This window comes from Peromyscus californicus, unplaced genomic scaffold, assembly GCF_007827085.1.
Source record: "Peromyscus californicus insignis strain IS unplaced genomic scaffold, ASM782708v3 Scaffold_21__1_contigs__length_65335640, whole genome shotgun sequence".
Classification (NCBI taxonomy): domain Eukaryota; kingdom Metazoa; phylum Chordata; class Mammalia; order Rodentia; family Cricetidae; genus Peromyscus; species Peromyscus californicus.
In genome coordinates, this window is record NW_026294514.1 from 12,662,271 (window position 1) to 12,686,339 (window position 24,069).

At 42.9% G+C, this 24,069-nt stretch overlaps 2 protein-coding genes across 2 annotated transcripts in view; one reads left to right on the forward strand and one right to left on the reverse strand.

The window, feature by feature from the left end:
- Positions 1 to 43: 43 nt before the first annotated feature.
- Stradb (STE20 related adaptor beta) lies at positions 44 to 20,498 on the forward strand. Its single transcript, XM_052749537.1, has 12 exons — positions 44 to 309; positions 3,360 to 3,459; positions 5,302 to 5,382; positions 10,251 to 10,350; positions 13,366 to 13,487; positions 14,647 to 14,755; positions 15,961 to 16,084; positions 17,094 to 17,265; positions 17,540 to 17,644; positions 17,801 to 18,045; positions 18,977 to 19,019; positions 19,663 to 20,498. Exons 2-12 carry the CDS (start codon positions 3,448 to 3,450, stop codon positions 19,804 to 19,806), a joined length of 1,257 nt encoding a protein of 418 aa, XP_052605497.1. The 5' UTR covers positions 44 to 309; positions 3,360 to 3,447; the 3' UTR covers positions 19,807 to 20,498.
- The window catches only part of C2cd6 (C2 calcium dependent domain containing 6), a 92,266-nt gene continuing 88,275 nt past the window's right edge, over positions 20,079 to 24,069 (reverse strand). The window contains exon 19 of the mRNA XM_052749538.1: positions 20,079 to 22,978. Coding sequence (XP_052605498.1) covers positions 22,637 to 22,978 — 342 coding nt within the window. The 3' untranslated portion in view covers positions 20,079 to 22,636. The remainder of the gene's footprint in view (positions 22,979 to 24,069) is intronic.

Consider the following 24,069-nt stretch of genomic DNA (forward strand, 5'->3'; position numbering starts at 1 on the left):
CGCCTACAGCCCGAAGGCCCCACCTCCCTACCGAGCTGGAAGCTGGAGGCGCGGCGGGGCGGAGCGGCGGGCCCCGACCCCGCCGGGGTGGGGCGAATCCCGTCCCGGCCCGTTGCCCCGGGCTAGGGCAGAGGTCCAGGCCAACGGGCCTTGTCGCGGCCGTGCTGCACTTCTGCGCCCTGAGGCCCGCGCTGGAAGCGGGCCTAGTGTTCTTGCCTCGGCTCTCCTCGAGGCAGGTCCCGGGGCTCGCACGCGTCGCCTCCCCTCCGCGCCCGCCGCCTGGAGTCGCTGGCCTTGGTCGCAGCCGAGGTAATGAGGGGAGGCAGGCGGGCAGGGGATGGTGCGCGGACCCGGGTTGGGGGGCACGGGGAGCACAACTCGGTAGGTGCACAGCGGAAGCCTGCCAGGCCAGTCTCGCCGCCGCGGCTCCCCACCCGAGCTGGCGCGACCGGCCGAGCCGTGGCCGGAGTCCCCGCGCGAGCCCGCACCGCGCGTGCCAGCCCTGGGGCCGAGGTGCCCGAGTGCCCAGCGGCGGTGCCAGGGGCAGGAGCCCAGCCGCCGCGGTCCCGCTCCCCTGGCTCTCACCTTTGGTGGTGCACACAGGCCTGGCGACTTCCCAAGCCCGGGAGGACACCCTCTGGCCCCCAGTTCTGTCTGCTCGGAGACTTCGAAGGGACCTTTTCCAAAATTAAATGCCCAGGCGTCGTTTTGTCTTCAGTACCTACATGTGGTCTTGTGTTTTCCTCTCGTGGGTTTGTTGTGTCAAATGTCTTTCCTCCAAACTTGGTGACGGTTTGTGACAGTATCTTCATGGCACAGTGTTTGACACTCCGTAAATATTTGTTGAAACCATGAGTCATGATACTAACTTTGGAAATTTCTACTGAGCTGTGCGCGTCGCTATGATCTTTGTTAAGATTTTATGAGATCTCAAGATCACCTTGAGAATTACAGTAATTTTGAAGCTTAACAAAGAGAATTGGCAGGGTTTTTTGTTTGTTTTTTGTTTTTTGTTTTGTTAGCATTTCTTGAAACAGTAGACTTTTGAATGCCTAGATTAAGTAACTCAAAACCCAACTCCTGTAAGTACGTAGGCCCTTTGGGGTCCGCTTAAAGTGTTAACCTTTCAAATGAAAGGCTATGGATATGCACGTCTATGTTATGGAACAAATTAGATTATTTATAAAGCTTCATTGTAATAGCTTTTTAGGTACCTCTGCAAGGGACTGTACCGAGGTACTTTATGCATTTAGGAGTGCAGGTGTGCATACACACACACACACACACACACACACACACACACACACACACACACACTCATATTTTAAAGACAAGGTCTCACTAGGTAGGTAGCCCTGATTGGCCTAGAACTCAAGAGGACCCGCCTGCTTCTGTCCCAGCCTCTTGAATGCTGGAATTAAAGACATGTTCCATAAAGCCTCAACAAGCTTTTTTCTTTTCTTTTTTTGTTGCTTTTTTTGCTTTTACCTTTTAAAATCATAGTGTAATAGGTAATAGTGAAAACTAACCGAAAATCTTTCACTCCGTTCCTTTGTCAGGTACAACTGCTGCCTTGATCTCAAAATGTCTAACTGTTCATGGTCTGGTATTTCCAAGGCGAAAACTTCTGAGATTAAACCGCCCCACAGAAACAATCCTTTTGGTAGTAACAGTTCTAGAAGATTGTGACCTGAACTTTTTTTCCTCAAATTGTTTCATAGTTTAAAGCAACAAACTCAGTAACAACTTGCTGATACTAAGTGGAAAGGAGGTAGAGAATCACGGTAACCATGGTTATTATTATTAAAATGAAGTTAATCACAGCATCTTTCTGCCTCAGGTAAAGTCAGCAGCTAGAGGACAGGGCACCATGTGGGTTACTGTCTGGTCCATAGTGCCTAAGCCTGTGGCGTGAATACAAACGTCCTGTATGCGGTTTCTTTCATTATTTGGATATCTTCTTAGAACAGATGGATGAAAGCGAGCTTTTACTAGGTCACAGGCTGTGAATATTTTCAGCTATTCTGACAGCACCAGCTTGCTTTCCAGATAAGCCTCAACATTTTGTCTTACCTTGTTGCACGTGTTTTTTTATTTGTTTGGTTTTCCGAGACAGGGTTTTTCTGTGTAGCCCCGGCTGTCCCGGAACTCACTCTGTAGACCAGACTGTCCTCGAACTCACAGAGATCCCTCTGCCTCTGCCTCTGAGTGCCGGGTTTAAAGGCCTGCGACACCACCTGGCTTCCGCTTGTGTTTTACATACAGAGTGTTATATAAAATGTATAGATTCATTTGATCTCGGTCGTCCTGGAGGGTGGGCTGCACGGGAACAGCTTTCTTCACACCCCGCCCGCCACCCCCCACCTGCCTTAAATTGATAGTAACGCTTGGCCGGTGACGAAATAGTCCGAAATTTTCCGGCCCTTCTTTCCCTTTCTCTGCCTTTGGCTGTAGTGGGGACCCTGAGAGAATTCATTTCTTCCCTCAGCAGTGAAATGGATGATGCTTTGTAACCTTTACGGCCTATGAACACTTCCTTTTGTCATTTTTCTTAGCTAGTTGTAGATGCCTTGATCAAATATGGGATTTGACTAAAATGAAGTAGTGAAACCCAGTTTCAAGAGAGGCTGTTGAGAAGGGAGCAACCACTACAAATATTTGCCTTCACTATTGGAGAAGACCCAGAAAATCTTGGTGGTGGTTTTGTAGCTCCTTGAATCTGAAGAAGTTACCATGCTAAAATTCTGACTCTCTTAATGAACATGGACAGGAGTTGTTTGCAAAATAATATGCATCATTTTGTGTCTGTCAGTACATGCTAGGTTGAATACAGTTGAGAACTAAAAATCAAAGTAAAAAGATTCGACCTATGAAAAACGTCATATGAAAACTAAGAAGCCTCTTTTTAAACACATGGCAACAGGAACTCACTCATTTTAGCCCATTGTGAGTCCTGCTTTGTGACTCCTGGTCCCGAGTGAGTGAGTAGGTGATGAGTCAGCAGTCTTTGGAGATTCTCAGTTTACTTGTAAATGGAATCCTTAGAGATTCTGTGGAGTTATTGGTAAGTGGCACCACGTGTATAAAGAGGGTCCAAAGTTACTTCTCTGTAATGCCTTCATGTTTGTTCAGGGCGGAAAAGATAGGAGAGAGGTGGTGTCTTAAGGCTTTGGAGGGAGTAAGAAACTCTGCAGCTTTCTTTCTGCCTTTTGGAGGCCGTTCAGAACAGTGCTATTGAAGATGCCTCAGGGGCGTCAGTGGTCCTGTGTCAATGAGCAGATGCCTAAATACCTGATAAGTTATAGCATCTAGTTCAAGAGTTTATGTAAACCTAAATAATTTTGCTTTTGTTTTTATAGTGGGATATAGCTGCACCTTGAAAATAAAGCAAAAATCTTCGTTGAAATAGATGGAATTTTGTCACTTTCTGTGAACTAAAGCGATTCAATGTCTCTTTTGGTAAGTTTTGTTATAACTTTATACCATCGGAGTTAGTTAGCTCTGGAACAAAAGTCATTCAGGTTTAAGCTCTGAGATGTTTTGACCCAGTGATGTGTGGCCTCGAGGATGTTGTAAACTAATGAGTTTTGTCTTTTTCAAAAGAGGTTCTTCTACACTTTCTTTTTAAATATACTCATTATTACAATTCTTTGTCCCAAACCAATTTTTTCTCGTATATTTTTTTTAGATTCCAATTTTATCTAATAAGCTATGCATTATCTTTTAAAACTTCAAAAAAAAAATCCCTTTTCTAACTTTCCATGTGTCCCAAGGCAGGTAAGATGGCATTTAAAGTAAACCTTTGACTTAATTAGACAAAAAAAATGAATCATTGCATCATGTGAGCTACAGAGGAATATATTTGTATATTAGGTACATGACATCTGCTTTAGGTTAAGTAGCTTGAGGACTTTCTTTCTGCCATATACAATACAGTATTTGAAAAAAGGGTTTTGATGTTAAGACAGTGATCTTGCTCTTTAGAACTGTGGGAGCTTGGCAGGACAGGCAGCAGCATTTGAGTTTGCTCATGGTTGCCGAAAATTAGAGCCAGGGTTCAGACTCAATGCCTGCCATCATCCTACTCCACCAGCCAGGCTGGGAGGTAGGACTCGAAGTTAGGAGACTGCAGTGGCATTATATGGAAAATAGAGAACACATTTTAAGTGTGTATATCTGGAACAGTTATTGAAATGCTTCACTATTTAAAGCAGGGTCGGCAAATGCTTTTTGTAAAGGCCACAGATGTAACATGGCAGTGCTTGTCTGCCCTGGCAGCTCAAAAGCAGCCATCCCCAGTGCGGAAGTGGAAACTAGAACAGCCCAAACCCTGACCACACACCACCATCACTGGTTGACCCCTGTCCGAAAGGAATTTTAAGACTGACACTTTTACATCATTTTGCAAGTGAGAAAAGATGTATGATGCCCTTTTCGTTAGTTCCTTTATCTGAGTGATGAGGACACTGATATTCAGAGTGCTAAATTTAGTGTAAAATAATTAGTAGATTGGCCTAGCCGAAAAACACTAGTTTGATTGTCGAGAAATTTTGGTATATTCTAAAAGAAAGGTTTGTTTACTTTGAAGGAACTGGCAATCAGTGTGAGTAGACGTGGGTGGGCTCTGAGGCTCACTTGATGCTGTGTGTGAGTGCTCGTGGATGTGAGTGTGGATGAGGTGCTTGAAATCTTATATTATAAAAGTCTCACACAATGTGCTTACACTTTCCTTTTGATTTCTTTCTTCCTAAATTGACCAGTATCATTCCACTAATTGCTGATAGGATAGACAACATGTAGGTATTGCATTTGATTATAGGTAATGGCTGATAGTAACCATGAGTTGATATTCAGGAAAATGCCCATTTTGGTAATAGAAGCAAGTCTCTTAATTTGCTTTGAGTTCAACTTGTCACCTTAAGAAACAGAATTGGTTACAGACATATTCAGTGTGTTTATAATTAAATAAATGGTTTAATGTAGGAAAACATGGTTCCTACATTCAAGAAAACAGTCTGAGGAACAAATAAAAATATTGGATACAGCAGAATAATTTCTGAGGTTCTGGAAGACTTAGAAGTTAAAAATAGATTTGTAACCTCTAGTGAAGGAAGGCAAGGAGCAGAGCTGGCATTAAGCACAAGTGTAAGAGTCAGCTTTCTGTGCACCTGGGTGCTCCGCCCCATCCCGTGAGTGCCTCCATCTGGGCTTCCAGTCCCGATACCAGGTCTTTTTGTGTACGTAAGCCAGTGCATGTGTGTGCCACACTCTTCACTAACCTAATGCATCTCTCACTTCCAGGATTGTTTCTGTGCTTCACGAACTCGAGTTGAATCACTCAGACCCGAGAAACAGTCTGAGAGCAGTGTCCATCAGCACCTGGTAAGCAGACGGTGGGACGCAGCTGACGCTCCTCCTGTGCCTTCTTCAGTGCTCTCATCCTGTGACTCTGTGTCACTCCATCCTCTTCCTCGGGCTGGTCTCCGAGAGTCTCTAACTGACCTCTTCTCAACCCGCTCTCTGAGCAGCGTTATCTCTTCCTGGGGTTTGGGTTGCGGAGGTCTCATGAGCTGCCTCTGGTGTTTTAAGAGGACCGTGGTGATCACCAGACATTCTCTTTCCTGGGCTCTGGGATTTTCTACAGAAGCCATCCCATTAGATTTTTTCTCAGGGTTTCTACTGATTTGAGTGAAACTTTAATCTGCGTGCAAATCTTCCCAGCCCTGTACTTCTCACTTTGGCTAGTGAAAGGCTGACTATTAGTCACTCATACTACAAACTTTGGAGTTCTCCTCACGCTACCTCGCCCCTCCCCTCGGGAGCAGGAGTACTACTCCTCCATCTCATCTCCTGCCTGGCCTGTTGGGTATAGAGTCATTGCCTGAAGACTGTACACATGCAGTCTCTCCCACAGTACTCACACCAGCCCTCAGTTCTGTTCCCAGACGTCTGCTCACGCCACTTTGAAGCCAGTGGGAGAGAGTCCAGATTTCTTAGCATGATACAGACTCTCGATGGTGTGGTATAGGACCAGTTTTTGAGTTTCCTTTCTTACTGGGTACCTGCTCTTCTCTCTGCTTGAAATCCCCTTGTTTTTGCCTTCCCTGAAATTTCTCCTCATGCGTTAAGAGTTGGTTCAAACTGCACATCTGTCACTCTCTCTCTTAGACTTTTACTTCACTGTACTGTCAGCTGTCTCAGGCACTTCCTAGAACAGTTGTGACGGCATCATCTGACAGTGCTCGAGGCCTGTGTCTCTTCAACTGTAACTTGGTCCCCATGTCAGGGCCATGCTTGTCCTACTCATCTTTGTGTCTTCTAAACAGTGTCTGACATAGTAGAAATAGTTAAAGGGACACACTTGGTAATATGTCTCTGAAATCTTTACTCTACTTAATCCTTAATTTATACAGTAATGTTTACTATATAGTGCAACCTGCTTTGAAAAATTTGTTACAACATAAGGTAATTGCAGTTATTTTTGCTTTTTGCTTTTAATTTTTCTCAGGACTGACTAACCATTGCCATTTTTAGTCACCATTCTATCTTCAAGGTCCCTGCCCTTGTGTGTAGTAGGACTTCAGGTTGACTTGTCTCATGCTGTTACTGAGACCTGAAACTCTGGAAATTTCCATGCTGGTGTCCTAACCTCTGGGTTGGAGCCCTTTTACATTTTAAGTTAGACAAAAATCTTGAAGTAAGCAGAGGTGTAATTTGAAGTCTCCTGTGGAGAAACAAACTGGAGAAGTTCTGTAATGTGAGTTGAGCCCTGCTGAAAACTGGTGCCTAGTGATTGGAAAAGGCTTCCAGGGCCCTCCTGAGTCACTGCTTAAGAACACTGTCCGTTGTCTTCTGTTGGTGACTTGTAGCTTTTTGTCAGCCCAGATAAAATGTTGGATTAAAAAGATGCAAATCCAAGTACTTGGACATCTGGCACTTGTGTCCCATTATAAACTATAAAACTTCTAATTATGACTTTGTTTTCCATGACATGTCACTTAAGCCTAATGATGCTAAAGTACATTCATCTAAACAGCTTGGCTAATAAGACTATACCTTACTTAGGTTTGCTGACTAAATACAGTTTCTGCCCTGAGATGAAGAACAGACTTCCCTACAAGGTTTAAAAACCAAACCGGTGAACAGTCATTGTTAAAACTACTGATCGAGAAGAAGACCAGTACCATAGTTTAAAGCCAAATTTGAAGCAAGCTTTAATTAAATACTGGCTAGGTAGATGGACTTTGGCCAAGTCCATTCCTAGGTTCCTGGGAAATGGCCCTGAATCAAGGTTTGCAGCAACTTCAGTACTTTCCATCAGGTCCAATCAGGGGCAAGCATACATCCTAACGAGTTTCCTGCCCATGAACCTCCCACCCGCATGTGATACATCCAGTGCAGATGGGTCAAACAAACTTGTTTAGGGGAGTAAAAAACATGTGTCTTGTTATCTCCCATTACAACAGCCTCCAGCATTTCAGGAACTGTCGGTCCTTGGGCAAGAGGCTTGCAGATCAGAGACATTTTTGTTTCGTGTATCTCTTAGGCATAGTAAATAAAACTTAAAATATAACTTTGACTCTCACATTTTTTTGTCAAGTTTTTTAGAGAGATCTACCAGATTTTTCTTCTTTTTTTTGTTGTGTTTTGTTTGTCTTAGGTTTTCAAGACAGGGTTTTTCTGTGTAGCCCTGACTGTTCTGGAACTCACTCTGTAGACCAGGCTGGCCTCTAACTCACAGAGATCTGCCTGCCTCTGCCTCCCAAGTGCTGGGGTTAAAGGCGTGTGCTACCACCACCCAGCTCAGATTTTTCTTCTTAAATTAAGCATCTTCAGGAAGCCATTAAAGAACCTACTGGGATAAAGATGGTTGTGGTTTGAATGTGAAGTATTCTTGTAAGCTCACGTGTTTGAACACTTGGTCCTCAACTGGTAGTACTGTTTGAGACCTTAGGAGGTAGAGCCTTGAGGAAGAAATACGTCGCTGTGGGTGGGCCTTGAGGTCTTATGGCCTGGTCTCACTTTCTGCTCTGCTTCTGCTTCCTGACCTCTAATGCAGTGTGTGAGCTGAGGTCCTGCTTCTGCTGCCATAGTGGACTATCTCTTTGGAACTGTATGGCAAAGTAACCCTCGCTTCCCAAATTTGCTTTCATATTTTATCACAGCAACAGATGAGCTAGGACAGGGAGCCTGCCGTGATTTTGCTTCTCAGTTCTCTGGTCATTATGTCACTAGGAGAAGTGAGGTCAGTTTGAGATGATTCAGTCTCCATAAACCCCATGCTGCTGTCTTCTTGCGATCACCATGACTTTTTCTTCAGGGCTCATATTTCACCTGTTAATTTGATCTCAGCCTCTTCGAGGCAGAAGCATCAAACTCACCGCTTTGCAGTGTTCTACTTTTTGAAAATTGGGTCTGTTGCCAGCTATGGTGGCTCATGTCTGTACTCCTAACCCTCGTAAGATGAGACAGGAGGATTGCCACAGGTTCAAGGCCAGTCTGGGCTAGGAAGTGAGACCTTTCCTTAAAAAGAAAGAAAGAAAAGAAAAGCAAGGAAGGAAAAGCAGAGCAGGAGAAAGCAGGACGGGGGCCGGAAGTACAGCTGCTCTTGAGAGGGCTTGGCCGTTCAGCATGTACTCAGAGATTACAATCCAGCAGTACATAGTCGGGGGCAGGAGAAGTGTAAGTTCAAGGTCAGTTTGGGCTACAGTGTAGACCCTGTCTCAAACAAAAACAAAACACTAGCAAACGGAAAGACACTCCGCTTCGAATGTTTGCTTGTAACGTCTATACTCTGTCTTGCTTTAAGAAGACTTTTTCCCTCATGCACTAAATGGAGGGGATTAGAGGCAGGCTGGTCAGCTGATCTCAGCCTATCATGCGGTAATGTAATGTCATTTTTCTTTCTTTTAGAAAATTTATTTTATGTGTATGGGTGTTTAGCCTGCCGTGTACGTCTGTGTACAACATAGGTGAAGTGCCTTCAGCGGCTAGAAGAGAGCATTGGATCCCCTGGAACTGGAGTTACAGACAGTTGTGAGCTGCCATGTGTGTGCTGGGAATCGAACTTGGGTCCTCTAGAAGAGCAGCCAATGTTCTTAACCACTGAGCTGTCTCTGCCCCATGCCATTTTTTAAGTTATGAAAATAAACCTGGGTGTTTTGTGTCTCTGCCCTTACAGGTTGATAGCACTTTAAATTTTAGACACTGTTATACAACCTTCCTTTTCCTGTGTGTTCTCTTTGTACACTTATATCTGAGTGTTTCCTGTTCTGAAGGAACATCCCACCCCCACATTGGGCTTATTTTCACTTGTGTGCTAGAATTTCTCTTCCACTTTTTGATTCTTCTTGCATACCATCCACCTTTATTGATGTTTAACCATAAATAGTTAGCAGTCTGCTCTCGAGTTTAGGAAATATACCTGCCACTGTCTGTATAACTCCATCTATTAGCTTCAAACCCTACCTGTTTCTCCTGATTGAAGAGTTGGGTACGAAAAGGAGTTAGCACGATTCCTAACATGTAGTAATGTTGTTTCCCCTCTTGCCTCATCGGAGGCAGTAACAAGATTCTTGCCACCTGCTAGTTCCTGTATAGGCTTCTAGGTGTCCTTTGGAGTCCTGGTGTCCTTTAGGAGATCCTTGTTGCTGTCATTATGCCAGCAGGTTAGGCCTCCTCTTTCTGCTTTGTATGTGATATTTGACGGAGTCTATATTTAGATGCAAACTTGACTCTGATCCACAGCACCCCGTGAGACCTCACTGCTGTGGGCACCCTCAGGCAGGAGACCTGAGCTCCCATCTCCTTAGGCTATGTTTCCTTTTGACCTTCCTCTTCCTTCATTTCATCATATGAAAGACTTCTTCGGCTATCTTAATAGACTGTGAAGTTGACTGTTAACACAGAGCATAGACCTCAGACTGAAGCAAGAACGCAAGCCTGGAATATCCCTCACAGGTCCTTGGAATTCCTCCCTTGAACACTTAACAGTTACCATCCGTTCTTAGACCCATCAAGAAGTTTTATTGGAAATTGAGATGGAAAGCATTTCTTTCTTCCTCTTCAGGCTGAAATCTCTTTGACATCAGTTAGCCAGTGGTAAATTCCTTCTAGATCTTAAATCAGCCTCTTCAAGCACCTTCCAGAAACTTCCTGATGACTGTCAGTATTGTCTATTGGGATAGGGGGACCAAATTGGGGAACTAATGGTGTTTATCCTGTTTTCTTTTTGTCTTGAAAAAATGCAGGTTGATGAGCCAGCCATTTCCTGGTCACCTCCATCTGCTAGAGCCGAGGAAGTGATACGTTCCACTAATGTTTCTCACTATGAACTGCAAGTGGAAATAGGTAACGATCCTGGATTTCACATCACTGCCTCTTCACGCTGGAAATGAGCTGATGGCATCAAGATTATTTTATGGGCGTGTCTTTCTCTGTTGTCACCTACAGCGTAAAACTGGATTTTAACAGGGTCTGTTAGATAAGTCTAATGCATTTTATGTCTGTCTGAAAATAATCTCACATTTTAAGACTTCTGTCTGGTTTTACTTTTCTACTGAAGTTATGTAGAAAAAAGAGGACATTAGATAATCTAAGTACTTATTTGTATATTTTTTTAGGAAATTTCTAGCTTTATGGGTTTAATTTTACAGGGCAGAAATTGAAAGCAGGTCATAGAAGTCTTTTCAGTCATGACACTTAACTCAATTACTTGCTAATTTATATTTTATATACTTTATATTTTTATCCAAATTTTCAGTTGTACAAATCATTCTTATTTAAGTACAGAATGAAATCAGTTCTTGTTTATAGCTTTATATTTGTAAAGCATTTACTCTGAACATTCAGGAGCATTTATTAATCACTAAAAACTGTGTTAGGTGTGAGGATGTGAAAAAGCTCTATGACTTGAGGTCCATCTCTGGTAGATGAACACATAGAACAGTGCTTTTTCAGGCACTAGAGGGCATTGGAGTGCAGCTCTATTAAAGGAGCCTGCCCATTAAAGGATGATGTCTACCCCAAGCTTTGAATACTGACTTAGGATTACTTCTGCCTTTTAGTGTGGTGATTATTCCCTAATGTGGTGGATGGAAAGGAATGAACTAATTTAGGTCATCACCCAGTAACAGAGCAGGGAAGGCAGCATCAGACCACCTCTGGAGTCAAGGACAATGGCAGAAGGGGCTGACTTCTTCAAGGGGCCAGGGCCCTTTTTAAAAAAACAAAAACAATATTGCTAACTCCCAGAATTGTTGGCCAGAAGAAAAGGCTTAGGAGAAACCAGAAGAGGCTGAGTAACCAGAGTCAAAGCCTGGACTGGAATCAGCCTTGGCAGTGCATCGCATGTGTATGCTTGGGTATGCCTGCCACAGACATGGGCCTTGCTGCATAAGTTCTGTTGAAGAAGGATTGGTTCCCTGTGATCACGTGGAGCTTTGAACATGTCATGAAAGGATTGATCAGTTTATGGACTGATACCGTAGAGGCTTTGAGAAGTGAATGAGCCAAGCAGTTACAGCTCTCATGCATTGTATCTAAGAATGCAAAAATAGTTCAGCCACATTAGGAAACAATTTGGCAACTCAGAAGTTCAAACCTGTATTTACCACATGACCTGGCAACCTCATATGCAGATATTTGCCAAAAAGAGAGGAAGATGTGCCTTCTTAAGGACCTGTGTAGGAATGGTTGGGGAAACTATTTATAGTCACCAGGAACAAAGTAACTCAAGTACCCCCACCCATGAATGCATAAAGTACCTGTGATGTTGCCGTAGAATACATTTTTACTGAGCAACAGGGGAAATCAGATACATGGTGAATCTCAGAAGCCTTGTGCTAAGTAAAAGAAGCTAAGCACGAAGGCTCCATCTTTCTGGTGCCCTCTCTGTGATAAACAACAGGCAGATCGGCAGTTGCCAGGGACTGTAAGGAGAGGCTGGAGATTGCTGAATAACATTCTGCTATTTGCCTACATGACAATTGGTTCGTCAAGTCATAACTTTAGCAGTTACTATAGGTATGGAGTGGTATGGGTGGCTTTAATGTACCTTTCTCTAGCTTAAGCATCTTTTCACATGCCTAGTACTGTTTTTTTAGTGAATTGCTTGCTGTCTTAGAGAATTATGAGTTCCTTATATTTTCTGAATGAAAATCTTATCAGATATAAACATTGTTAATATTTTCAGTCAGTGGCTTATTTTCTTTATATTTTTATATATTATAAAATGTATTTATATATTATATGTCTAATATTTCATATATATAATATATATATATTCATTTAAAAATAAATATTTATTTACACACACACACACACTGCTTCCTGATAAGAACATTTCAATTCCCAAGTAAAATTTTAATATTGATAAAAGAAAGGCATTGATAAATAAAAGTGAACTCAGAGCAGGTGACTAGAGTCTAAACATAGTAACTGCTTACTGTGTGGCACACAGACCTTCATTCAGGTTTGTCAGGCATCATGATGTGCTGACCTGTACTGTGTGTGTCTGTGTTGGGGGTGGAAGGATCTTCATCAAAGCTCATAGAGTGCTTTCTAATGCCTGCTTCATAACCTTCTTCAAGACGTTGAGTCTGAGCAGCTCCAACTCAGTAGAAGGAAAGCGTGAGACCTGCAAATGCATGGCTTGTGACCCTTTGTGCAAAACCTGTCCAACAAGTTATATAACTCTTTTAGTTATTCCCAAGAAGTTTCCTTAAGGTGGATGACTAGAAAGTCAAGGAGGGAGCTCAGGCTGAGTGGACAGGAAGACAAGGGTGGTAGAAAGAAAAGAATGTTTAATGTCTTTTTGAGAGTGGACATAGGAGGAGTTGGGGGCTAAATATGACCAAGACACACTTATGAAATTCTCAAAGAATTAATAAAAATAACATTAAAAAAGTCAAGAAGGGGACACAATGTATTGAAGTAAGGGTCATGTCTGGATCATAATATTAGCAGGCAGTTTGAGCCATAGGGGTCGAGACCTGTGCTTTACCATGGAAAACTGCTGACAGCCCGGCCACGTTGCCCAGAGGTGGAGGGTTGCACCTTCCCAAGCAGCAGTGGGGCCGACCCTCGCTGGGTGGTAGTGACCTTTCTCTTGCTGAGAGCCAGGCCGCATCGCCTAGAGGTGGAGGACCCTGTCTTCCCTAGCAGCAGTGAGGCCTACCCTCACTGGTAGCTGGGAATGGTCTGGGTTGACATGTTGGTGAGTTAGGTGTTTAAGTTCTAGGCTGTTTGAGCCTTTTCATTTGCTTTGTGGTTTTTGAAGAGCAGGGATTTTAAATTTTGCTAAAGTACACAGAATCGATTCTTTTCTGTTTTGATTGTTACCGTGGGTTTCATGTCTGATTTCAGGAAGAGGGTTTGACAACCTGACCTCTGTTCACCTTGCACGGCACACTCCTACAGGAACACTGGTAACTATCAAAATCACAAACCTGGAAAACTGCACTGAAGAGCGTCTGAAAGCTTTACAGGTATGTGTAAAGGAAGGGCGTGTTGGCTGTAGTGTCGATTTGAGAAGGCTGCATCTGTAACTGATAGTTCCCTTAGAGAAAGTGGATTTAATAAAACCATGCAGTTACCAGATTGGAAAGAACACATGGAAGCGAGATGCATTACCTGATACATCAAATATAGTCAACTTCGATAAATACTGTGAATTCCTTCAAGTGATTGGCATGTTTCAGTACTACGCTGGGGACTGACCACACCCTCAGCCAGTCTAATGACAAATAGTAAGAGAGAGAGAGGCAGACAGACAGACAGAAAACATAGGAGTTTATTTTCTATCATTTAAGCAAAATTAACCTCAGAATTGATACATTTTAATAGGATCACATTGCAGGCATTTAAAATTATTTTCTTGTTTTTTAATAGTTTTTTTTTTAACAAAGGACATTTTTTATTTTGCTGTCATCTCAATTTCTAAAATATTTATGTGGGGGTCAGGAGATAGCTTAGCAAGCGAGGGTGCTGATTCCAAGCCTCCTGACCTGAGTTTGGTGCTTGGAGCCCGCAGGATGCAAAGACAAGCCTTGCTCCTGCAGGCTGGCCTCTGGCCTCCAGCTGTGTGCTGGGCCGTGTGCAGGCCTTCCCTGGATAAAGTAAATAAATAGTAAGTGTGAAAGCATTTGTATGTGCAGATAGATAGATAGATAGATAGATAGATAGATAGATAGATAGATACATACATACATACACACACACACACACACACACACACACACACACACACACACATACATACATACATACAATAGACAAAAAGGCTGGCAGAAACTATGCTAGAATGTTTTACAGTGATTCTCCATGATGTGGTGTTAGCACTGACATCCTTTGTCCTCATTTTTATGTGTTTTTAACCATTTCTACAACAGACACTTACGTCTTTAGATGAATTCCCTTTGGAGGCAGACTCAGTTCACAGTCTTCTTTCATGGTGTGCTTCTGGAGAGGCTTTCTACATTGTAAAAGCACCTTACGAAACACAAATCAGTGTCATGTGTTTTCTGGAGTAGCCATGAAATTTAGAAGCAAAAGCCAACACGGTCCCTTAAGTATTAGCCACAACCACTGCTATTGTGAGAAAAAAGGTGACTTTTAAATGTCTTTTCTCTTGTACGTTTATCCTAGAGAGCAGTGATCCTATCGCACTTTTTCCAACACCCCAATATCACCACTTACTGGACAGTTTTCACTGTTGGCAGCTGGCTTTGGGTTATTTCTCCATTTATGGCCTATGGTAAGAAATGGTTTTAAGTCAAACAACTGCTTGCTTAACCTGGATGCTGTCATTGTAAAAACGTGTGGTGTCTTGTATCTATCATTCACTACTTTCCATTTATAATTTAGTGGCCAAGTCTAGATTTCATCATCTATTTCTGCTTTATGTTCTATGTGATCCATTAAACCACCACTGATTCTCTCAAAGTTCTGTGTCTTGGCACACATGGTCCCTCCTCTCAGTTTTCTTTGCTCTCTTGGTACAGAGAGCTGTTGTTTTACGAGCAGAAGTAATTCCCCACATAAGCATACTCACTGTCTTTGCCTCTGCTTCACTGCACTGTGAACTGACGTCACTGTACTGTCAACATCACGTGTGCCCAGCTCTCTCACTTGGGCTTCTTGAAGGAGGTAGTCATTTATGTGTTCTATCGTGATATCCCTAGGTGCTTAGATAACACACTGTTCAATACGTGTGCTGAATAAATAAGTGAATGGATTCTTAGAGTCTTTAGAAAAGCTCGTGTGAATTACTTCTGGATTTAAAATGACATATACAATGCACATTTTTTTATTCAGCAAACTGAAAAATATTCTCTTACCTTTAACAAGTCACTAAAGCTTGTGTGTGTGTGTGTGTGTGTGTGTGTGTGTGTGTGTGTGTGCGCGCGCGCGCGCGCATGTGTGCGCACATGTTCACGCACATGGGATGTGTATGAGAGACTATGGTTGGTTGAAACCCAGGGCCTTGAGCAGGGTAGGCAAATGCTGTACCTCTGAGCTATATTCCCAGCCCCTCCTCCAAATAAAAGCAGGGAGGAAGCTAGGGGGAGTGGGATTAAGGGTTAGGATTAAAGATTTCAAGACAGGTCTGGTGGCATGCAACTATAAGCTACCGGAGGGGGCGGGGCTGAGACAGGAGGATCACAAGTCAAGGCCTGCCTGAGCTACAGAATAAGTTCAAGGCCAACCTCGGCAACTTAATGAGATTCTACCTTAAAATTAAAAAATGGATAGTATGCTCACCTAGCATGTGAGGTCCTAGATCTAAGCCCAGCACCGCGTGGTGGTGGTGGTGGTGGTAACTCATGAAGGAAAATTGTATCTGCATGGGAAAATCGCTAGACTCAAAAGGTAACGGATGTGTGTTTGTCTCCTTATGACTGAAAGGAATATTTCAAACAGTTCAAGTGTTCATCTGAATATGTCAGGGCTTTCTTGCAGGCTCTGCAAGTCAGCTCCTGAGGACCTACTTTCCTGATGGGATGAGTGAAACTTTAATAAGGAGCATCCTCTTTGGAGCAGTACGAGGGTTGAACTACCTGCACCAGAATGGCTGTATCCATAGGTATGTGCTTGCTCACACTCCACACAAGTGAAAGAACTTGAAAAGCAGTCGTCAGGGCCACGTTAGTAAAGAGCAGCTAAGTGTTAGAAAAGGGGGATAAGACATTTGTGAATGAAGATTGAAGGGGGACCAGTGGGTAACGCTGGTGCCTACCATTCAGGTCTGTTCACCAAAACTGCTCACACTACATTATGTGTGCTGGTGTGGCACTTGCAGAGTGCTTGTCTGAGTGGGAGCCAGATTATCAGCTGGGACTTTGTTCTTTTTGGGAAGATGAGCTTCTTTCCCGGTTTTCCAGCTAATGTCCTGGTTTTGTCCTAGGTGAGTTATAACAGCCCTTTCTTTAGCTGAGTGGGCAGTCCTGCAGAGCACACCCCGCGTACCGGCCCTGCGCTCTTCTGAGCTCGTTTTCCATCGCGGAGAACTTTGAGTAGACTTGTGCTCCTGTCTCCGTCTCCTTAACCTCTGGCCTGTCCCGCTTGTTTTTCAGCAGCATCTGGCTGAGGATGCCTAACTGACTGTACTTAAATTGAGATATTATGGGCTGCGCCACCCTATTAGTGTCCAAAGTTAGTGTTTTAGATGGAAAAGTAAGGCTCTTGCGTAATCTATAGGACAGTTAAAGGAACTTTAATCGGACATATCTTTATAAGTGATGTTATCCCACAGAGGCTTCTATTGCATTGTATTTAACCTGATATAATAATGGTATGCTTCAGTGCAGCCTAAAATATAGCAAAGTAAATAATTCCATTTCATTTCTTAAAGAATTCTACCAATTCCAAACATGTAGCTTTGTGATACCCCCATGTTCTGATACTGTATTAAGTACCTAAGGAGTTCTTCGACTCCTTGGAAATGGCATGTATTTTAAGTACGTATTGTACACTGCTGTTTTATAAAGGGTATTTACTTCCCAAGGGAATATAGAGATGTGTTCTCACCAGACTTTTAGTCACTCTTCATTGGCCAGATTCCTAGTACTTAGGATTGTTTCTTTTTGTTCTAGGAGTTTTAAAGCCAGCCATATCCTCATTTCTGGTGATGGCCTGGTGACCCTCTCTGGCCTGTCCCATCTGCATAGTTTGGTTAAGCACGGACAGAGGCATAGGGCTGTGTTTGATTTCCCACAGTTCAGCACATCAGTGCAGCCGTGGCTGAGTCCAGAACTGCTGAGACAGGTCAGGTGTGGCTCTTGCATTGGGTTGTCTGTGCGTCTCAAATGTCTTTGAGTTTGACTATAGGACAGTTGTGTCCTTGTTTTTTGGTGAATGGCTGCCACAAGACCTTTTCTCAAAATTGTGTTAGGAATTTTAATTGTGAGAGCTTTTATTAGGTAGATCTTGATTTTGTGCTGTGGGGGTTCGTTTTCCATTGTTTACCATCCCTTATCAAGAAGACATCTGTATGCCACTCTTGATTATTTGTACTAAGGCCTTCAAATTGTGTTTACAGGATTTACATGGATATAATGTGAAGTCAGATATTTACAGTGTTGGGATCACAGCATGTGAATTAGCCAGTGGGCAGGTCCCATTCCAGGACATGCACAGGACTCAGGTAATGCTTCTGAACTCCCTGAGCCTCACTTTGATAGCTTTCTTAGGTCTAGATAACTTCCACTGAACACGTTTGTTGTAGACTCTAGAGACTTACTATCATTTTTGTCTAAATGTTTTACCTATAAAGCACTTAAAAATGTTTTTCTTTCCCCAGATGCTATTACAGAAACTGAAAGGTCCTCCATATAGCCCACTGGATATCAGTATTTTTCTACAGTCAGACTCTAGAATGAGAAATTCCCAGTCAGGAGTAGACTCCGGGATTGGCGAGAGCGTGCTTGTCTCGACTGGAACTCACACAGTCAATAGTGACCGGCTCCACACGCCATCCACAAAAACGTTCTCTCCTGCCTTCTTAAGCCTGGTGCAACTGTGTTTGCAGCAAGATCCCGAGAAAAGGTAACACTGGTCACCTCCAAATGGCACAAAACATATGTGCTTTATATCTTCTAGAAGTTTTGTGATATTACCCTTCTCATGAAATTTACATCTTTTGATCAAAAACTTCATCTAGAGACTATCAGTGCTAAGAACAAGTCAGTGATAAGCAAGGATGAAGAACGCGGGGTTCCAGATCACAGGAGGTGGGCTTCATTGGTGGCCGCACGGTACCCAGGCAGCCGCCATCTTCAAGTCACTTGTTCTTCGTGTCCACGTTAAGGCACGTGTAGACACCTCTAAGCAGTCTAAATGGTGTCCTTCTAGCGTACTGACATAAATAGGATTTTAAAGACTGAGATGCTAGCTTTAGCATTGTGGAAAGAAGATAAGGAATCTTATTGTTCTTAGAACCTTCTTCCTGGCGTAGTTCCTAGTAAATAGTATGTGTACAGTAAAAGTTGAGTATGGACTAATTTAAGAGAATTTCCAGAATTGTCTCCTCCCATCAGTCCAGGCTGTTGCTAAGAATTACTTCTAATCTATGTCCTTTTCTCTTTCTGACTTTTTAGTGTTGAGCTTTATAGTTCTAAACCTCATTTCTAATGTAATTATATACCTAAAAAAAAATCCTGTGCTCATTGCATGAGTTGGCTGTTTGAAACCTGGGGCCTATGCAGGATTGCTTGGCTCGGCCTGGGAGGAGGGGACTAGACCTACCTGGACTGAGTCTACCAGGTTGACCTCAGTCTGTGGGGAAGGCTTTGCCCTGGAGGAGATGGGAATGGAGGGGGGGGGGCTGGGGGGAAGGTGAGGGGGATGGGAGGGGGGAGAACAAGGGAATCCGTGGCTGATATGTAGAACTGAATGGTATTGCAAAATTAAAAAAAAAAAAAAAATCTACATTCTAATATTAGGTTTTATTTTCTAATAACTTTTTCAAAAATTTCAGGCCATCAGCAAGCAGTTTATTGTCCCATGTATTCTTCAAGCAGGTGAGCTGGTCTATGTCCATTATCTTAAATATTTGAAAATATTACTTTTTTAAAACCATTATTTTGTTGACTTCATCAAGTTTTACTAATAACTTTCCTATAAGATAGCATTAAAGCAAGGAAACATTTTTATTAGTTTAATTTCCGACATCTTCGATTGTGTGTGCGTACTTGGGTGTTACATTCATGCACATGGGGGTCAGAGGACAACGTGCAGAAGTCATTCTCTCCTTCTACCGTGTGAACCCCAGGGATGGACTCAGGTCTTCGGGTGTAGTGAGTTCCAACGCCTTTCGCACCTCTGCCCTTGACGGCCCTAATGATAGAATACCCGAAAGACCTTTAGTCTTCACAGTCAGATGAGTGAAAGCAGTGTATCATGTTACACACTCTGTGTTTTCATTAACTTAAAACTGGTGTCTTGACTTCCCGGAATTAATGACAGGGCAGAATAATTCCATTAAAAGTGGTTTAGTTAGCTTTTAAGTCTTTCCGTCTTCTGATTATCAGAATTGGAGGCATTTATAGGAAAAAGACCTAAAACTAATTTTAAAGTTTTATAACTTCTTAAAAGTTATTTATTGATAATAAAGTTTGTGTTGACTCTGTGTGCCTGCATTACTATTTTAAGTTTCTTTAACAGATGAAAGAAGAAAGCCAGGATTCCATCCTGTCCCTGCTGCCACCTGCTTATAACAGGCCATCACTGGCACTGCCACCAGCGTCACCGTGGAGTGAGCTGGAGTGCGAGTTTCCTGACGACAAAGACCCAGACTGGGAGTTCTAGGGTTGCCAAATCATTTCATGTCCTCTATACCTGACAGCTTCTCCTTGCTGCTTTCCTTCTGTGTGGTTAGGTCCAAACGCCAGGCCTAGACTTGAAAATACAGTTGGTGACCTGGAGAGCTGACCAGTGAAAACCACTCTGCTCATGGGGCGTGGATTCATCCCCTCTGCTCAGATCAGAGTCCCTTCCCGACTTCGACATCAGAATTGGAATCCAGCTACAGTTAGTGTCATCTGGTTTTTGTTTGTCTGTTTGTTTGTTTTCCTTTTCTCTCTCTAAGCTGTGACTGGTACTTTCTGGATCTCAGTGTGATTTTTGAGCCAACTAGTTTCCTTCTACGTCCTGCTGTCCTCTGGGAATGAGCCCTTCCTCCGAGGACAGTGCTTCCAGGAACATCTTTTCTTCCGGAGTTTCTAGCCTTTTTGATCAGCTATTGTTAGATGAACAGACTGGTTTATTCTGGTACAAAGTCCTTTTTTTGGAGAAGGGAAAATGTTTGTACTATCCCTTTTACATATGGTAACATCAAACTGAGCCTTGCTCACCTTAAATAATTCACTTGAAATATAAAGAGAAGATGCAGTTTGCATCTTAAAAGGGAGGGGCTAAAGTAACACTTTTCTACCTGTGTAAGTTATAGATCCTTAATTCATGCACCCTGTGGGAGCTCAATAAAAATTTATTAAATTGAACATGTCTTTATTTTGTGTGACTTAACAAAGCTAGAATACAGATTCTAATTTGGTTTGCTAAGAGAAGGTCTCTTTTCAAACATAAGTTAAATAACCTAATAAACTGTAGGCAATCTTGAGTAGATGTTAGAGATGCATGGCATCCCGGCCTTTGATATGATTATTTCTGTAGTGGAGCAAACCTATAAGACCATGCAGTTGTTAATGGTATTGCCTCCTTAGCAGGAGATGTGTGCATTAGTCACTTTGGTTACTGTGATGAAACACCGTGATCAACAGTGAGTAAGGAAGAGTTGCGGCTGGAGGGCTTGTTGCCCATGACGAGGAAAGCAGGGCAGCAGGAGCAGAGAGCTAAGATCACATTTCAGCTCCACACACAGGAAGAGAGGGTCAGCTATGGGGCAAGACTGTAAACTCTGAAAGCACCCCAGTAACTTCCTCCAGCGAGGCTCCCCACACAGCATCCCCACCACCAGCTGAGTGTTCAGATACATGGGCCTACAGGGCATGTTTGTCATCCAGACTAGCACACTCTCAAAAATGTTTCGTAGTTTGAGTTGTAATCAGTGGGGGTCTATGTCAGTTGGTTTTCTTAATCTATATGACTGTTATATTGGAAGTTATAAAATGATTGTCTAAGACTAAATAGGCAGGCAGTTTGAAGAGATTCTGTTTATGTTTGTTGGCTGTACCCCTGCCTCAAGAGTCAATGTTAGGGCTGCTCTTATCACAGGGCTACCAAGACCTGCCGAGATGGAAAGTGAAGGGGAGCGAAATTGGAGTGGGCAGGTGGAGGAGGGGGAGGGTAGGACTGTGGGAGCACTGAGAACAGCTGCCATAGTGGGCGATGTAGGTTATCGCACTTCATGCCTTAGCATCTCTGAATCTGGGAAGGTCCTGCATGTATAATCTGCCAAAGGTGGATGGGGTTGTCAGAGGTCCTACTGTAGGTATGTTAGGAATTAGAGTGTGTATATGTTTATGTGCACATATAAAACATGCAATATCCATACATATGTAGACATTTAAACAGTTGTCTCACAAGATTATGGAGGCTGATAAGCCACAAGGTCTGCTCATGAGCTAATAAGAGCTGATGATGAAGTCTGGTCCAAAAGCTATCGGTCTTAAGCTCTACGACAAGACAGTGTTGAGTTTGAGTCCGGTGGCTGTGAAAAGCTGAACCCCAGTTCAGAGACAGGAGGATCTTACTTGAGGGGGAATGTTAGAGTTTTGTTGTATGGAAAACTTGAGAGATTTACGTGGTGAAATGTTAGAAACACAGCCATGACAATGCTGTCATAGTTCTAGTGAGGCACAGGAGTTTGAGATTTCTCTAGGAAATCTATCTTTGCTAAAGCCGGCACGTGGTGTTTCTCTTTACCTGCTACCTCTCAGTTCATATCTTCGCTCTCCTCTGCCTCACTGGAACTGCATTTCTCATGCATAGCGTGTTTCTCTGGCATCTAGGGCAGAAATGGCTAAAGTCTTTTTGTTGTTTTGATGTTAGTGGTGGTGGGAGGCACTTCTCACAGTTGACCTCACTCCTGATACTCCTGGCAGCAGCTGGTTCTCCATTTTCTGGAGTCTTTAAGAGTGGTAACAGCGCTTCCTTTCTGAATGGTGGGAGCACATCTCGTTTTTGCTAGCTCAGGGCTTTTCTCACTGTTCCTTTTGGCTTTTAGCCTGGATCCGTCACTCAATAAAATAAGTGCCTGCATTCTTTCTATCGGCTCAGAGAAGTGTAGACTGCTGAATCTCAAAATTTAACTAGAGCTAAGTAAAGTTTAGTTGCTAAGCACAGACAGCTGCAAATGGAGAACTGGTGACCTGGGCAGGCAGGAGTAACCAGGTACCACAAATGCTGGGGGAGCTAACGACCAGTTCACCCCGAGAGGCAAAGACTGGCCTGCAAAGCTCTGCTAATGAACATCAACTGTATATACAATTTTTAGTTTGTTCTGGGAGGTTTATAAACAAAAACACGTTTACACAGAATGTGTTTATTTTTCATTTTAATCATAACAAAATGGTCTAACAAGATGAAATTTCGTTGTTGACTTCTATCACTCACAAGGATAGATCTCCAAACCATTTTGTTAATGGAGAAATTATATTCTGACTGGTGGCCTCACGTATTATTCTGCAGTGTCTAACATCTGGATAATATCATAAATGAGCGGACGTTTTTCAATATTCTCTTTTAATTTTCTTTTGGACCTCACTTTCCGTATGTCATACTCTGGGGTGGTGTCATGGATATGAACTAAGCCCGCCGAGACCATCCGAGGACTTGCGAATTTCCCGGTGACACTTTCCCGTCGCTTGTTAGACTCTGGAGCGGTGGATGGTCGTGTGCAGTGTTTTGCCTGGTTATAGGAATCATCTGGACTCTTGCCTAAAAGTCTTGATCTGGATTTTGAGTTTTTAGGACGTTTAACTGAGGGTATTTGTAAATCGTCGAATCTATCCAAACAATCCTAAATATTGAAACAAAACATCAAATTGGTACGTTAGGCTTCTTAAAAATACATTTTAGCCGGGCGGTGGTGGCGCACGCCTTTAATCCCAGCACTCGGGAGGCAGAGCCAGGCAGATCTCTATGAGTTCGAGGCCAGCCTGGGCTACCAAGTGAGTTCCAGGAAAGGCGCAAAGCTACACAGAGAAACCCTGTCTCGAAACCCCCCCCCCCCAAAAAAAAAAAGAACAAACCATTTTAACATTATAAGAACTAATGCTTGTGCTATCGGCAGTTAGATGAATGCCCTAATGTTTCTTAGGCAGTCCCAGGGCATGCCATATACCCAGTGCTTCCCATTAGATACTCCCTTAGAAATCATGTTTACAAAAAACAAGAATCGAAAACCAACTTACCCTTTTAGAGGACTTGCTGCTTCAAAAGGGTGAAGGACATGAAACTGAGACCCAGACACACTTAAGGGGCTGTCCTCTGGGGTCAGACACGGGCAAAGCTAGCCAGCCTAGTCTATAGTTCTTCTATTCCAAAATGTCTTTCCCATGACCTCAAATATAAATTATAAACTTTGATATTTTACTTTTATATTATCTCAACTTTTACCATCTCTACAAGTTACTTTAACAACCATCTTTGTTAGTATATGTATATAGCATATGTGTGTGTGTGTGTGTGTGTGTGTGTGTGTGTGTGTGTGTGTGTGTGCATAGATACAGCATAACATTTAAGAATATGATTGTAATGTTTGTATGGGACTGAATATTAGTATATAGTCCAAGCTGGCCTCTTACTCTAAATCTTCCTGTCTCAGTCTCCTGATTGCTAGAATTCTAAGTGTGTATCACCACACCCAGATCATTATGTTTACATTAAAAATAATTTGCTAAATATGGTGGTGGTTTAGGCCTGTAGTCCCATCACTCAGGGTGGAGGAAGGGGATTACCATGAGTTCAAGAACACCCAAATAACAAGAGGAGAAAGTAACAGTTCTCTTCTTTGTACATTTTATGGCTGTCTTTTAATATGAAGATCTATATGTACCCCTAAAGGGGTGTGGAGCCATTAGCCATACAGTGGTGTAAGCTAGCTTATTC

Bases quoted from the DNA above. Each gene is read 5' to 3' on its own strand.
- Stradb (XM_052749537.1), top strand. The intron at 5,383-10,250 runs GTAAGCAGACGG...GAAAAAATGCAG, and splicing joins GCAGTGTCCATCAGCACCTG to GTTGATGAGCCAGCCATTTC. The intron at 17,266-17,539 runs GTCAGGTGTGGC...TTGTGTTTACAG, and splicing joins GTCCAGAACTGCTGAGACAG to GATTTACATGGATATAATGT.